General features: G+C 38.0%; 1 protein-coding gene across 3 annotated transcripts in view; it reads left to right on the top strand.

The window, feature by feature from the left end:
- The window catches only part of PHF8 (PHD finger protein 8), a 79902-nt gene that overhangs the window by 52782 nt on the left and 10866 nt on the right, over positions 1–16254 (top strand). For all 3 annotated transcript variants that reach the window (XM_006771324.2, XM_006771323.2, XM_015568856.1), the window contains 3 exons: positions 415–548; positions 1138–1451; positions 8288–8383. In XM_006771324.2, the coding sequence (XP_006771387.1) occupies positions 415–548; positions 1138–1451; positions 8288–8383 (544 nt within the window). The remainder of the gene's footprint in view (positions 1–414; positions 549–1137; positions 1452–8287; positions 8384–16254) is intronic.

The raw sequence follows: 16254 nt of genomic DNA, 5'->3' as shown, positions 1-16254 counted from the left end.
GGAGTTACCTGTGTATTCAATGGCTATGGTATTTATTAAGTGAAAGATTGTGTACTAAGTGTTGCTGAGCGTATGAATGGAAGATTATAGTTTAGTTAAAATATTTAAAAGTCTTTAATAGAGAGTAAAATAAAAGCAGTGTGAGGTAGCAGAAAGAGCATCTGATTTGGAATATCTTTTTGCGATCTTGCACAAACTAACTTCACTGAGCCTTAGTTTCACTATCTATAAAATGGGAGTTATACTACCTACCTCACAAAGATTCTGTGAGAATGAAGATGAAAGAATGAATATTCTGTTTATACTAGTCTATACTTGGTGCTGAGAAGATACTAGTTTCAGGAGTGAGACTATCATTGAGCACTTATCTGACCAACCCTGGGCAGCTAAGGTGATATCCTTTTTCCCCAACAGGAGGACTATACAACAGATGAGGACATGGTAGAAGGGGTTGAAGGCAAGCTTGGGAATGGGAGTGGAGCTGGTGGAATTCTTGATCTGCTCAAGGCCAGCAGGCAGGTGGGGGGACCTGACTATGCTGCCCTCACGTGAGTACTGGCTTTGATCTCCCCTTCCAAGGCAGTCAAACAACATACCCTCATCTCCCACTCAAAGGGCTAAGGCAGCCAGTCAGCAAACATTTATCAAGCTATTATTTAAAGGGACAAAGAATTAGCCAGGGCATTTGGACTGAAAGAATAAAGTAGATATGAAATCTGTCCTAAGAAACTTAAGGTCTGAGAGAGAGAGACTATATAGACATCAAGGGGAATCAGTTTTGTGTTTTGGGAAGTTGGAAGAGGGGCTGGAAGAGACAAGGAAGGAGAACTGGGTCTTTTAAAAAACAAAGAAAGAATGCAGCATGGATGAACATGGAGGGAGATGCGCCCCTCTTTTTGTCATCTTGTGTGCTGTCTATGGAGAGACTTGAAGCAAGAAGGACTGGCCTTTTGATGAAAACAGTCTGTGGTACTATCTGGATCCTTTATTGATTTCTGTTTTTTCACCTGGGATAATTCTCTTCCTTCTCTCACCCTGACCCCTCAGCTGTTGGCCCTCCTCCCTGACTATTCTGATGACTCATTTCCATTGACAACTAAAGAAACTACCTAAGCATTTCTCCTCTGTCCCTTGCAGCGAGGCCCCTGCCTCTCCCAGCACTCAGGAGGCCATCCAGGGCATGCTGTGCATGGCCAACCTGCAGTCCTCATCGTCCTCCCCAGCTACCTCCAGCCTGCAGGCCTGGTGGACCGCGGGGCAGGACCGAAGCAGTACGAGCTCCAGCAGTGGTTTGGGTACAGTGTCGAGCAGTCCTGCTTCCCAGCGCACCCCAGGAAAGCGGCCCATCAAGCGGCCAGCATACTGGAGAACCGAGAGCGAGGAGGAGGAGGAGAACGCCAGTCTGGATGAACAGGACAGCTTGGGAGCATGCTTCAAGGATGCAGAATATAGTAAGGGCAGCTGAGCACTTGAGTGCCGGCCACAAGGGTTCCCCCACCCCAGTCTCAATCCCAATCTCAGTCCAGGACAGTCGAGCCATATTTTCTTAATTTGTAAAATGGGGCTATCTCACAGGTTGATTTAAGGATTAGAGATGATGCTTGTACAAAGCACCTGACTACTGTCTTGCTCACGGGTGGTCCTCAGAAATTGGTAGCTGTTACAATTAGTTGTCATTCACTTTCAGTCCAGCCTTCCCTGCTGGTGACCTTTTTCCCTCTTGCCTATTTCACTTCCGTCACCTGTATTTTTTGTGTTCTATGTCATTCCGTTCATCCCTGGCACAAGTATTTATAATAACCTTTTGGTGGGCTTTTTACATTTAAGAGATGACTCTTTTTTGTAAGCTAAGATTTATTGAGTACTTCAGTGTATAAAGCACTTTTTGTATAGTATAGCTGACATTAATGAGCTTTTGTTTTAATACTATTTTTAAAAAAATTAGTGCTATTGACCCAAATTAGAACAAGACAGAGAAAGTAAAAGTTACTTTTTTAAAAAAATATATTTTATTGATTTTTAAAAAATATTTTATTGATTTTTTACAGAGAGGAAGGGAGAGGGATAGAGTTAGAAACATCGATGAGAGAGAAACATTGATCAGCTGCCTCCTGCACACCCCCTACTGGGGATGTGCCCACAGCCGAGGTACATGCCCTTGACTGGAATCGAACCTTGGACCCTTCAGTCCCCAGGCTCTTATCAACTGAGCCAAACCGGTTAGGGCTAAAAGTTACTTTTTGACTCTGAGGTTATCTGAGGCAGGTGACCTTTGTTATCAGTTTGATTTACACCTTTCATTTTCTTGTGTTTATACCTGCATGTAGCTATAAATAGATAAAGGTGTAGTGCTGTTTAGTGTCTGTGGTTCTAAAGCTTGCTTGGATATCTTTCAGTATCAGTTCCTAGAGATATATTTCATCAACAATATTGAGATATACCTCCTGTATAGTAGTCTGATAGCGTAGCTGTACCATAATTTGTTTAGCCATTTCCTACTGATTAACATTCAGGTTGTTTCTAATATTTTACTATTTCTAACAATGCTTCAATGAAAATTCGTATAAATAACCTTTAGAGCCCATGTGCCAGCTAACATTTCTCTAGGGTGGCTAGACATGCTGGGTTGAAGGGTATGTACAAAATAAATGTTAAGAGTGCCAAATCCCCCTCCAAAATGGCCAGTATATGAGTAGTGTATGAGCAAAACCTGTCTCTCCACAGCCTTACCAGTAGTGGATGTTACCAGCCTTTTTTTTTTTTTAAATATATCTTATTGAGTTTTTACAGAGAGGAAAGGAGAGAGATAGAGAGTTAGAAACATCGATGAGAGAGAAACATCGACCAGCTGCCTCCTGCACACTCCCCACTGGGGATGTGCCTGCAACCCAGGTACATGCCCGTGACCGGAATCGAACCTGGGACCTTTCAGTCCGCAGGCCGACGCTCTATCCACTGAGCCAAACCGGTTTCGGCGTACCAGCCTTTTTTATTTTTGCCAATCAGATGGCAAAAAATGGTGTCTCAGTTTGTTTTATGTTTATTGGCTCTTTATTTCTTTTCTGTGAATTATCTATTGAGTCTTTTACCCATTTTTCTATTAGGATGTTTGTTTTTCTTATTGATTTGTGAGTTCTTTATTCTACATTTCTTGGAGTGTTTTTAATATGTTCTTGAAGTGTTGAAAAATATTTTTCTTGTCTGTTGCTTGTATTTTAATTTATTTATGGTATCCTTTAAGCATATAGAAGATTTCAGTTTTTACAAAGTCATCTTTACCATTTTTTTGTATTTTATGGCTTGTGTAAGAAGACTTTCTTATATTTTCACCTAAAACTTGTATAGCAGTTAAAATTTTAGCTTTTTTTCTGGAATCAAGTTTTGTGAATTGTGGGAGTTAAAAATGTAACTTAGCCAAAACCGGTTTGGCTCAGTGGATAGAGCATCGGCCTGCGGACTGAAAGGTCCCAGGTTCGATTCCGGTTAAGGGCATGTAACTGGGTTTCGGGCACATCCCCCGTGGGGGGTGTGCAGGAGGCAGCTGATCGGTGTTTCTCTCTCATCGATGTTTCTAACTATCTCTCTCCCTTCCTCTCTGTAAAAAATCAATAAAATATAAATTAAAAAAAATGTAACTTATTTTTTTTCCCATATGGGTAGTCATTTGCCCCAGCACCATTTATTGGCTAGTTCACCATTATCCCCCTGATTTGAAGTTCTACTTTTGTCATAAACTGAATTCCCATGTAAAGCTAGATATTTTTTCTACGCTTTATTCCAAGTTCTGTTCCTTAATAGCTATCTGACCTTTGGCAAGCTAGTTAGCCTCTCTGTACCTACCTCATATAGGTTACTGTGGGGTTAAAATGAATTAATATACATAAAGCACTTAGAACATTGCCTAGCACGTGGTAAGTGCTGTGTGTTAGATATTATAATTATTCTGTTCCATAACATCATTTTGTTTGTTCCTGTGGCAATAACACATAGATTAGTTACTATAGGTCTTGTGTCTTGTAAGGCAAATCCCTTTTGCAGAACTTGCTTTGCCCCTGAGGAGACCACAGATCAAGCCCATCATCTCTGTTCTGAGCTGTGATTGGTCTTGGGGGCGTGCCAAGTTCCTTGGCCATCCATTCTACTTTCAGCAGATAGTTACATCCACCTACAGCCAAGACATCCAGGGCTGGTCTTACTGGTCCCCTCAGAACAAACAGCTCAGTCAGCCTCTGCTTTCCCATACCCTCCCTGCTCCTGCTTTGCCCAGCAACACTACAAAGGCAGTTTAACAAGGAGATACCAACCTACTTGTTCTTATTTTTCCAGAATTTCTAGGCCATTATTGAGCTTTTTCTATTCCAGATGGATTTTAGAATCAGCTTGTCAAATTTTATTAGGATTTTTTATTAGGATTACATAGTATTTGTGGATTAATTATGGAGACTGACATCTTTCATCAGAGACTTCTGCTACAGTGGGATGTATGCAACCACTACCCCTCTCTGTTTCCTGAAAAACACCACATTCTGAAAATTTGTAAAATAATAGAGCTTGCAGGAAAAAGAGGGCTAAGGGCACACCCCTCAAAATCTCTTTGGCTTTGAAGCCAAAACAGTGACCCAGATAATGATGATCCTAATACTAATCCTTGCTCAGTTAGAGCCCATTGGAATTTGCACCCAGCATCAGGGTCAGTGGATCTTTTGAAGCCTTAATCCCTGGGCTTGGACTTCTTTCTTCCAGGCGTAGGTTCTTGAGGGCGTTTGCTTAAGGTAGATACCAGCTTCATCAAATTAAAATGTGATCCAGGGCCTAGTCTTCAGCAGTCTTTTTTTAAACACAGGGAAGTGTCTTCACTTCTTCATCTGCTCTCGCAGCCATCCTTCTTTCTTACCAGAGCTTAATTTTGTAGAAAACAGAACCACCACTTGCTCTTTTATGATGGGAGGCACTATTGCATGATTTTTGTCACTTGTCTGTAGGTCATCTGTTGTTAGGGCTTTATCTGTAATTGTGAGAAAATTCACCACTGATTGACTATTTTAAAGTGTTTAGTGCATTCACAGTGTGGTACAACTACTACCCCTCTCTATTTACAGGACATTTTCTTTTTGATTGATTGATTGGTTGATTTTTAGTGAGAGAGAGAAATATTGATTTGTTGTTCCATTTATTTATGCATTCATTGGTTGCTTCTTGTATGTGCCCTGACTGGGGATCAAACCTATAACCTTAGCGTATTGGGATGGTGCTCTAATCACCTGAGCTACCTGGCCAGGGCCCAAGATATTTTCATCATCCCAGAAAACACCCTGTATTCATTAAGTAATTGTTCCTCATGTCCCTTTCCCTTTATTCCCTAGTAACCACTAATCTGCTTTCTGTCTATCAGTATTTACATATTATGAATATATCATATAAAAGTAATCATATAATATGTAACCTTTTGTGTCTGGCTTCTTTAACCTAGCATAATGTTTTCAAGGTTCATCTAAGTTGTGGCATGAGTCAGCATTTTGTTCCTTTCTATGGCTGAATAGTATTCCATTGTATGGGTATGCCACAATTTAATTATTTATTCATCTGCTGATGGGCATTTGGATTTTTACCTTTTGGCTATTAATAATACTGCTAAAACACTATTGTGTGTATTTTTCTGTGTGGACATATGTTTTCATTTTTCTTGGGAATATACCTAGGATAGAATTCCTAGGTCATATGGTAATTCTATATTTTACTCTTTGAGGAACCACCAAACTATTTTTACAATGACTGCAAGAGAATTGTCACCTTAGGTATATTGAGTTTTCTAATCTATATACATGTCATGTCCCTCCATATTTAGTTGTTGAAACATTTATTGCATCAGGTTGTTTTTTTTTTTTTTGGCTGCTTTATTATTTTATTTTATTTTATTTTTTTATTGTTTTATTGCTTAAAGTGTTACAAAGAGTATTACATATGTATCCTTTTTTTCCCCCACCCTTGACAATCCCCTGGCCTCCCCTACCCCCCAGTGTCTTATGTCCGTTGGTTATGCTTATATGCATATTGCATCAGTTTTTTATACTTTTCAGCATATAGATCCTGCACATGTTTTGTTATCTTTATCCCTAAGCTCTGTATTCTTTGGTGATATTGGAAACGGTATCTTTTTTAAACCTTGGTTCCCAATTTTTTAGCGCGCGCACGATTGATTAATTTTTGTGTGTTTTCCTTATATCTTGAAAACTTGGTAAACTCAATATAGTTGTTTTGGTGTATTCTTTTTTCTTTTGTATAGATTATCATGTCGTGCCAGTAGGGACAATTTTTTTTTTATTATTGACACTATTACAGTTGTTGCTCATTTCCCCTCTTTTGTCCCCCTCCACCTAGCCTCTGCTTAAGTAGGGACAGTTTTATTCCTTTCTTTCCAATCTGTATGTAATTTTTTCTTTTTGCCTTTTTGTTCTAGCTAGCATTTCAAACACAGTGTGGTAAGAAAGTGAACACCCTTGCGTTGTTCCCAATCTAAGAGGAAAGCATTCAGTCTTTGCACTATTATGATGTTAGCTATAGGTTATGAGGTTAAGAAAGTTCACTTCTATTCTTATTTTGCTGAGAGTATTTTTTTCTGAGAGTATTTTTAAATATTTATTGTTGAGAGTATTGCAGATATCCCCCATTCACCCCCTTTGTCTCCCTCCACCTGGCTCCCTCCTTACCCCAGGCCTTCCCCACATTATTGTCTGTGTCCATGGGCTATGCATATATGCATATAAGTTCTTTGGTTCATCTCTTCCTCCCCCTCCTCCCCCCTTTCCTCTGAGATCTGGCAGTCTATTCTATGCATCCATGCCTCAGGAGAGAGACACACATCGATTGGCTGCCTCCCATATGAGCCTGACCGGGGCCCAGTTGAGCCTGTATCTGAGGTACATGCCCTTGACCAGAATCGAACCCAGGACCCTTCAGCTCACAGGCTGACGCTCTATCCACTGAGCCAAACTTGCCAGGACCATTTTTTATTTTTAGAGGAAACTCCATACTGTTTTCTCCAGTGGCTGCACCAGTCTGCATTCCCACCAATGGTGCACTAGGGTTCCTTTTTCTCCACACCCTCTCCAGCACTTGTTTGTTGACTTATTGATGATAGCTATTCTGACAGTTGTGAGGTGATACTTCATTGTTGTTTTAATTCGAATCTCTCTGGTGATTAGTGACTTTGAGTATCTTTTCATATGTCTACTAGAGGCCCGATGCACGAAATTCGTGCAAGGGGCTCGGCCCTCGCAGCCGCAGCTTCGTCCAGAAGGTCTACCGGAAGGACATCTGGAAGGTCGTTTGGCTGTCCGATCTAATTAGCATATTATGCTTTTATTATTATAGATTGGCCAACTCTTTGTTCTAGAAAGAGGTGGGAGACTCAATTTCTCTGATGAAGTAAAATTCTAGAGAAATTTGAAGCTAGTCATTAAGAGGAAGTTTTCAATCTCACTTTGCTTCTCTTTTAGGTTTAGCCACAGTGGCAGAGTTTGACCTCATCATAGGACCTTTATAGACCACTTTCCCCTTAAATTCTATAGGTGTTGCATGTGGATTGTAAGGGGAATGTGATAAAACTGGATGTTTGTGTGTATTTGTATAGTATGAGATGCTCTTATATGTGTATTTTGATATCCAGAACATTCAGTTCCAGTAATCTTGTTCCTAATTCAGCCAAGTAGTCTTTTTGTTCCCTTTTTTTGTGTGAATAATATGTATCCCATTCTTTTTTCATTAATTCAACAAACACTTTCTGAATACCTACTCTGCATTATGTTAGGCTCCCTTTGTTTGAAATCACACAGTACATTTCCCTGTCTTCCTGGTAAATTCGGGGTGACAGATTTACTAATTATCTCTTAAGTACTATATAAAATAACTACAGTAAGAGTATGCACAGGATACTATGAAGAGCTGTGAAGGCACCTGAATCAGATTACGAGAGTGAGGGAAGGCTTTAGGGAATGAAATCTAAAGCTTAATTTTGCAGGGTCAGTAAAGTATCTCATGAAATTACTCACTAAAGTGATGGGTGAGTGAGTCAGAATTAGATGATCATTAGATGAATTAGACATTTGCAGCAGGGGTGCAAAGGTAGAAAGGCATGAAAAGTATGTGGCTCATTCAGGGACTCCTGTAGTTGAATATGGATTAAGTAAAGGGTCCATGGGGCGTGGTAGGAGCTGAGTTGTAGGTATCCTTCTGTTTTTACCCTTCTGGATGAGATCTCAGTTTACCTTGCTTTTCCCTCTCACTACAGTTTACCCTTCCCTGGAATCTGATGATGATGACCCTGCTTTGAAATCTCGACCCAAGAAAAAGAAGAATTCAGATGATGCTCCATGGAGTCCTAAAGGTGACCTAGTGTTCTATCCTTAAACTCTGTCGGGGTGGTTAGGGGACAAATAGGCTGGAGGTAGGTGGGATATTAATTATAGGAAGACATGATTCAGTCATTCATTTATTTAGCAAACTGTGCCTGTTGTGTGCCAGGTATTAGGTGCTGGAGCAAAAACGATCAATTCGTGCTCTCAGTTCAGCAAAGCCAGAGGTAATGGAGCACTTTGCTTCTGATATTATATGGCTTAAAATGAAATGAAGAAGACCTTGAACAGATTTTAGCAAGCAGTCTAAGGCTTCTGAGAATATTTTGCTACCATCATCATAGCCCAGGGGTGGGCAAACTTTTTGACTCGAGGGCCACAGTGGGTTCTTAAACTGGACCGGAGGGCCGGAACAAAAGCATGGATGGAGTGTTTGTGTGAACCAATATAAATTCAAAGTAAACATCATTACATAAAAGGGTACGGTCTTTTTTTTTTTTAGTTTTATTCATTTCAAACAGGCCAGATCCGGCCTGCAGGCCATAGTTTGCCCATGGCTGCCTTAGACTGTCACCTGTACTCGCTGAGAGGCCATCTTTGAAAAAAGAAGAAGATGATCATTGAGTTGGACATGGAATTTAGAGGATAATAAAAGAATTTTTTTTTAAGAATTTTATTCATCTTATTGGCCGGGTGATTTTCACATTGGAGGGTGTGTCAGTTAGCTTTTGCTGCTTATCCAGCTACTCAAAACTTAGTGGCTTAGAACAACAGCAGGTAATTATTTCTCATCATTCTTTAGATTGATCTGCTGTTCTGGACCAGCTTGACTGGGGCTGGATGATCTGCAGAGGTCTTCCTCAAGTGTCTGGGACCTAACTTGGGTTGGGCTGGGGCCTCTTTCTGCGTGGTCTTTCATTGACAAGTGTTTTTTCACAAGGTAGCAAGCACGAGGGTATCCAGCATCGAGAGGACAAGCCCCAATGTGCAAAGTCTCTTCAAGTCTCGGCTTGTGTCATGTTTTCTATTGTTCCATTGACCAAAGCAAGTTACATGGCCAAGCCTTGATTCCAGGAGAAGTATATTCCATCTCCTGAAAGGGAGCTGCAAAATTCTCATGAATGCAAGGAGATGTGAGCAAATTGAGGTCTTGACTACAACAGACCATCACAGAGGGTGCTGGCATCTCAGTACCTATGTTTCCCCAGTAAATAAAGGGCCTGCTCTCCTCACCCAGCCTTATTTGGGTCTGGTGTTTACTTCGCTTTGGGGGTGTGAAGTGGCAAGGCAGCCCTGGAAAGTGTTCTCTTAGTGCATCAATCAGCAAGTATTTCTTTTTTCTTTCCTCAGGCCTATTTTCTGATTTTATTTCCCCTATAGCTTCTGACTTAGGACATAATAGAAAATTTGGAAACTACAGAACATAGAGAAAAGTATAAAAAGAAACTACTCATGATTCTTCCACCCAGAAGCAACCACTATTAATGTGTTGATATATTTCCTTCTAGTCTTTTGTCTTGTGCATTTTTCTTTTTATGATTGAAATCATATTATATATACAATCATATATCCTACTTTAAAATTATTTTGTCCATTATTCAAAATAATGTGTGTATCTGGTAGCAAAATAAATAATAGAGGAGTTTAGGATGAAATGCAGTCGTCGTCTTCCTATTTTTCCCACCTACAATCCCATGCCTGTGAGGGCCTCATAGTTTTCATTTTTGTTGTGGTTACCTTCAAAACAATATTATAGAGTTTATAACATAATTTCTTGATTTATTAACTTAACCTGTTTCTCCTTCCATCAGTTTCTGACGATCTCTCTTGCTTATCCACTCTGTAAGATATAGACATTACGGCTGCTTTTTTTTTTTTTTTTACAACTGCTTTTAAAAAATATATTTTTTATTGATTTCAGAGAGGAAAGGCAAGGGAGAAAGAGATAGGAACATCAATGATAAGAATCATTGATTGGCTGCCTCCTGCATGCCCCCCACTGGGGATCGAGCCTGCAACCTGGGCATATGTCCTAACCAGGAATCAATCCACGACCTCCTGGTTCATAGGCCGACATTCAACCACTGACCAACACTGGCTGGGCTGTCTGCTACTTTTTCCTTCCTTCCTCCAACCTTCTATGAGCCACATTTTTTCATTTACATTGTCAAGGTTATTTACATTGTCTTGAGAATGATAACTCTACATTGACTAGAAGTTGAGTGTAAAAGTTTAAAGCCAATGAATATATCTGGTCTTTTAAGTTAACATTATATCTTAAGCACATCCCTATGCCATCATTTATAAATAATATATTAGTGGTTACAAAGCATTCTATTTCATTGATATATCTAATTTACCTAACTTCTCCTTTGATGTGGGGCATTTAGCTTAGTCCCAAGTTTTCACAATTAGTGATAACATTTGGGGTGAACATCTTTTTATGTAAGTGTTTGTATCTCTGATTATTTACTTAGGATGGATCTCCATGTGACTAGATGGGCCAAAGAAAAAAAATACAATTGTATACAGTGAAAAGTTCCTTCAGTCCCTGTTCCATAGCTTTCCAGTTTCTTATCTGGAGTCAGCTACTGTTACCAGTTTCATGTTTATTCTTTCAGAGGTAGTTTATGCATATACGAGCAAACACATATATATTTCCCCCCTCTTTTTTCCCACTCAATTGGAAGCATACTTTATGCACTGTTATGTGCCTTTCTCACTTAATAATTATATCTTAGAGACTGTTTACACACCCACAAGCAATGCATGAGAGCACCTTCACTGCTTCCACAGCTCGGAGTTACAATTTGTTAATATGAGTGTTTAAAAGCTCTTTGTATGTATTGCCAAATTGCTTTTCAGAAAGGTTGTACTAGTGTACAGTCTCACCAGCCATGTGTGAGGATATTGTTTGTAAATCTTTACAGGCATTGAGCATATCAGTTAGGAATAGTATTTGCCTGTGAGTAACAGTAACCTATCAGGCATCCTTAGTGAGTGCTTATCCCCTCAGGGTCACAAGATGGCTGCTTTACCTCTGCAGAGGTCTCTGAGTTACAGTTTTGTGGGTTTTGTGAGTTACAGTTTTGTGGGGTTTTTTTTACAGTCTTTTTTTAATATCATCTTTGCTGAAATTATGTCACATGGCCAAGATTATCTGTCAGACAGGCCAGGAAATGTAGTCTTTAGCTATGTACATTTCTGTCCCACAAAGTCATGTGTTTTGTCATAAAGCAAGGAAGGGCCAGCCCGTGTTGCTCAGTGGTTGAGCATTGACCTATGAATCAGGAGGTCACGGTTTGATTCCTGGTCAGGGCACATGCCTGACTTGTGGGCTTGATCCCCAATAGGAGGCATGCAAGAGGCAGCTGATCAATAATTATCTTTCATCATTGATGTTTCTATTCCTCTCTCCCTCTCCCTGCTATCAATAAAAACATGTTTTTTTTTAAAAAAAAGAAAGCAAGAAAGGGAAAATGATACTGGGTGAGAACAAGCAGTCTCCACCATGATATTTTTTTTGCTCTTTGGTAATTTACAAGCAAACAACAATATCTTACTAATTTTTATTTCCTTGATGTTCATAGTAGCATAAGAATTTTTTCTTTTGTAAATTTTATTTCTGACTTTTGCCCATTTATCCATGTATGTCTCCCGGCTTTTCAAATTGCCCTTTTTATGTAGTAAGGAAATAGTTATTTTTTGTATACATATGTAATTTTGTTTGTGGTACTTTTCCCTCATTCTACATAAAAAAACAATATTTCTATATAAAAAGTTGATCTTATCCATTGTTTCCCTATTCAGACAGCAGATAATGAACACCTCTGTAGTTTTAATTTCAATGTGTACATATATGCATGTATATTTCTGTAAATAGAAAGCTAATTTTTATCATATTTTCAAAGTAGATTCTTAATCCCAAAAGACTGAGGCATTCTACCAAGGGTATTCCCCTTATGCCCATCATCACTGTTATTAGCATTGTTCTAGAAATTCTAGACAGCATAATTAAGAATGAAGCAGAAATAACCCTAACTATTGGAAATTAAGAGGTCAAATTATCATGATATGAGGCTCCCTGGCGGTAGGAACCTTACTAGTATTTGTTTTAGTCCTTTATTGTATCTATAGCATCTTGTACAGTGCCTGGCACATGTGAGATGTTTAATAAGTATTTGACAAGTTAAAGAAATAATATGATTGTATAATTAGGAAATGCAAGATAATCAACCGAAAAACCATTAAAACTAATATAAGAATTCAATACATTCGGTAATTACTGAATGTAAACCAGATATCCAAAAAAAAACAAGAATTGTTATATATCATTAATAAAACCATAATGCACTGAGAAAAAATATTCTATTGGTAATAACAATTGCATAAAATACCAAAGAATAATTTTAAGATTCTATGTGGAACCTACATGGACTTTACTAAGGAACATATAAGAAGTTATGAATAAATAAAGGTGTACCATTTGCCTGGTTACAAAGACTGAGTATTTTAGAAGGTCATTAATTAGCCCTAACTGGTTTGGCTCAGTGGATAGAGCGTCAGCCTGTGGACTGAAGGGTCCCGGGTTTGATTCTGGTCAAGGGCATGTACCTTGGTTGCGGGCACATTCCCAGCAGGGGGTGTGCAGGAGGCGACTCATTGATGTTTCTCTCTCATCCATGTTTCTGACTCCTATGCCTCTCCCTTACTCTCTGTAAAAAATCAATAAAGTATATTTTTAAAAAATTAAAAATAAATAAAAGGTCATTAATTAAATGTATATGTCTAACACTATCTCAGATCAAAATCCTAATGGAATTTAGTGGTGAACTCATTCTGAAATTAATTTAAAAGAGTAAACAGGTATTAGTTTAAAGCATTTTGAAATTAAAAAGTAAATGAAAAGGAATTAGCCTTATAAGATTTAAATATGCTACAGTGCTGCAATAATCAAGTTACTGTGGTTACAAGAACTAGAATAATCAGTAAATATTTTTCCTTTTTTATGTTTAAAATGTTTCATTGTGAAAAATTTTAAATATACACAAAATTAGAAAGGTTAGTATGATGGGCACCCAAAGATTTATCACCCATATTTAATGGTGAACATTTTGCTCTATTTGCACATCCTTTTTTTAAGGCATTTTAGTGAAGTTTTGAGATAGTGTATATTTTCTTGCTGTTCTTCTAATTGTCCTATCCATTATTGAAAGTGGTGGGAATTGAAGTCTCCAACTGTTGTTTAATTATGTTTCTCCCTACAATTCAGTCAGTTTTTGCTTCATGTATTTTGAGACTCTTTTGTTAGGTGCACATATGTTTATAACTTATATCTTATTGATAGATTGACCCTTTTTTCATTATAAAATGTTCCTCCTAGGTCTCTAACAACAATTTTTGTCTTAAAGTCTATTTTGTCTGATACTAGTATAGCCATTCAGTTTCTCATTTGGATAATGTCTTTATGGTATGTAGAGTGTGTGTCTTGTAAACATATAGAGCAGGATTATGAGTTTTTATCTATTTTGCCCATCTCTGCCTTTTAATTGGAGAACTTAATCCATTTATACTAAATTTAATAACTGGCAAAGTAGGGTTTACATTGTTCTTTTTTTCTATTTTCTCTGTGTCTTACTTCTTTTTGTTCATTAATTTTTCCATTAATGCCTTCTTTTGAGTTTTTCTACTTTCTAGTGTCCCATTTTAATTCCTTTTTAAATATATATATTTGAGGTTTTTTTTAGTAATTGTCCTGGGTTTTAACATTAATATCTTAATTATATCATTTTAGTTCAGATTAATATCAACTTAATTTCAATAGTGTACAAGAACTTTGCTTCTCTATAATCCCATTCCCTTTCTTCTTTATGCTATTACTGTCACAAATTACATCTTTACACACAGCTGACTTTTTAATTAAATAGAAAAAAATGAGATACAAAAAAATGTTTTTAGTTTTTAAAAATATTGACCTATATAGTTGTTACCTTACTAGTACTCATTTTGCATGTGAATTTGCTTTACTGTATACTGTCCTTTCATTTTAATCTGGAGTTTCTTCTAGCATTTCTTATAGGGCAATGAAATTGTTTTGCTGGCTTTAGAATTCTTGGTTGACAGTGTTTTTCTTTAAATACTTTGACTATGAAACCCCACTGCTTTTTATCCTTCAGGTTTCTGTTGATAAATGAGCTGTAAATCTTACTAAGAATCCTTTGTATGATATACATCACTTCTGTCTTGCTGATTTCAAGATCTTCCCTTTGTCTTTGGTTTGGTTATGGTATATAGTCTCTTAGAGTTTATTGCAACTTATAGTTTGTTGAACTTCTTGGGTATATAGATTAATGTTTTTCATCAAATTTGGAAAAGTTTCAGTGATTAATTCTACAAATAGTCTTTCTTCCCCTTTCATTCTCTTTTAGGAATCTCATATGCATGTGTTGTTAAATTGATTGCATCCCACAGATCCCTTTGTCTCTGCTCATAATCCTCATTTATTTTACTTGCTGTGGATCAGAATGGAAAAATCTCAAGCTACTAATTCTTTCTTCTACCAGCTCAAATCTGATGTTGAAACCCTTAAGTGAAATTTTCATTTTAGTTATTTTACTTTAAAACTTCAAAATGTCTGTTTGATTCATTCTTTACATTTCTGTCTATTGGTATTCTCTGTTTGCTGGAACATAATTCTCATACTTAATTTAAAAAATATATTTTATTGATTTCAGAGAGGAAGCGAGAGGGAGAGAGAGAAACATCAGTGATGAGAGAGAATCATCGATCGGCTGCCTCCTGCACACCCCACAGTGGGGATCGAGCCCACAACCCAGGCATGTGTCCTTGACCAGAATTGAACCCAGGACCCACGAGTTCACAGGCTGATGCTCTATCCACTGAGCCAAACTGGCCAGGGCATACTTTTAATTCTTTATACATGGTCTACATTATGTCTTTGAAAATGCTTCGAATAGCTGGTATAAAGTCCTTGTCTAATAAATCCAACTTTCTTTAGGAAATCAGGTACAGTGTTTATTTGTTACTTGTTTTCCTGTGTATGTCTACACTTCCTTAGTTATTTGCAAATTTTGTAATTTTTTTGTTGAAATCTGAACTTTTCAATAATGTGGCAGCTCTGGAAATCAGATTTGCCCCATTCTACTTTCCAGGATTTGTTTTGTTGCTACCTGTAATTTGTTTGTTTATAGCATTGGTTCAGAAAAGTCATTAAAGTATGTATTCTTTTTATTCAGTATATACTACTGAAGTCTCTACTCATTTAGCTTAGTGGTCATTTAATGATTGGGCATTGATTTCCTTAAATGCCTGGAGTCAGTAAGTCTCCCAGTGCTAGATAAAGGGGCACTATGTGTCTTCAACATCCAGGCAGGCAGTTTACAACTTTCCTAAGGCTTCACTTCCTGCTTTTTAGAGCCTCAGCGTCAGCCACAGTGAGTGCTTAGGGCTTTCTCAAGTCTTTCCTGATCATACGCTATGAATGCTTATGGCCTTCTAGATTCCCAAAAATGTGTGGGAACTTTTTAAATCCCCAGTGGATAGCTCATTGCTCAGCTTTTCTTTTTAAACCTTTGGGTTAGTCTTGTTTGCCACAACTATTATCCATCCTCTTAAGGGCTGTGACATTAAGCACTTTCCTTTAAATACTGGTGATAAATGCCCCCTGGGGAGAAGCTTTAGAGCACTAGGCTTTCAAAGAAAGCTCCAGCTCCTTTATGTTCCCAGTATTACTGGGAATGTAAGCTTTTATCTTTCGAGGCTACTTCTGAGCTGAGCAGACTTGGATGGGTCTAGGACAAGTTAAAATGCCACAAAGCTCACTGCCCTCATTAAGATTTAGCACTGTTTCTTTTTATGTGTGTTTGTTTAAATTTTATTTTTC

This window comes from Myotis davidii, unplaced genomic scaffold (genome assembly GCF_000327345.1).
Source record: "Myotis davidii unplaced genomic scaffold, ASM32734v1 scaffold2663, whole genome shotgun sequence".
Taxonomy (NCBI): Eukaryota; Metazoa; Chordata; class Mammalia; order Chiroptera; family Vespertilionidae; genus Myotis; species Myotis davidii.
Note: the sequence above shows the minus strand (reverse complement) of the source record. Positions and strands in the feature narration are given on the sequence as shown.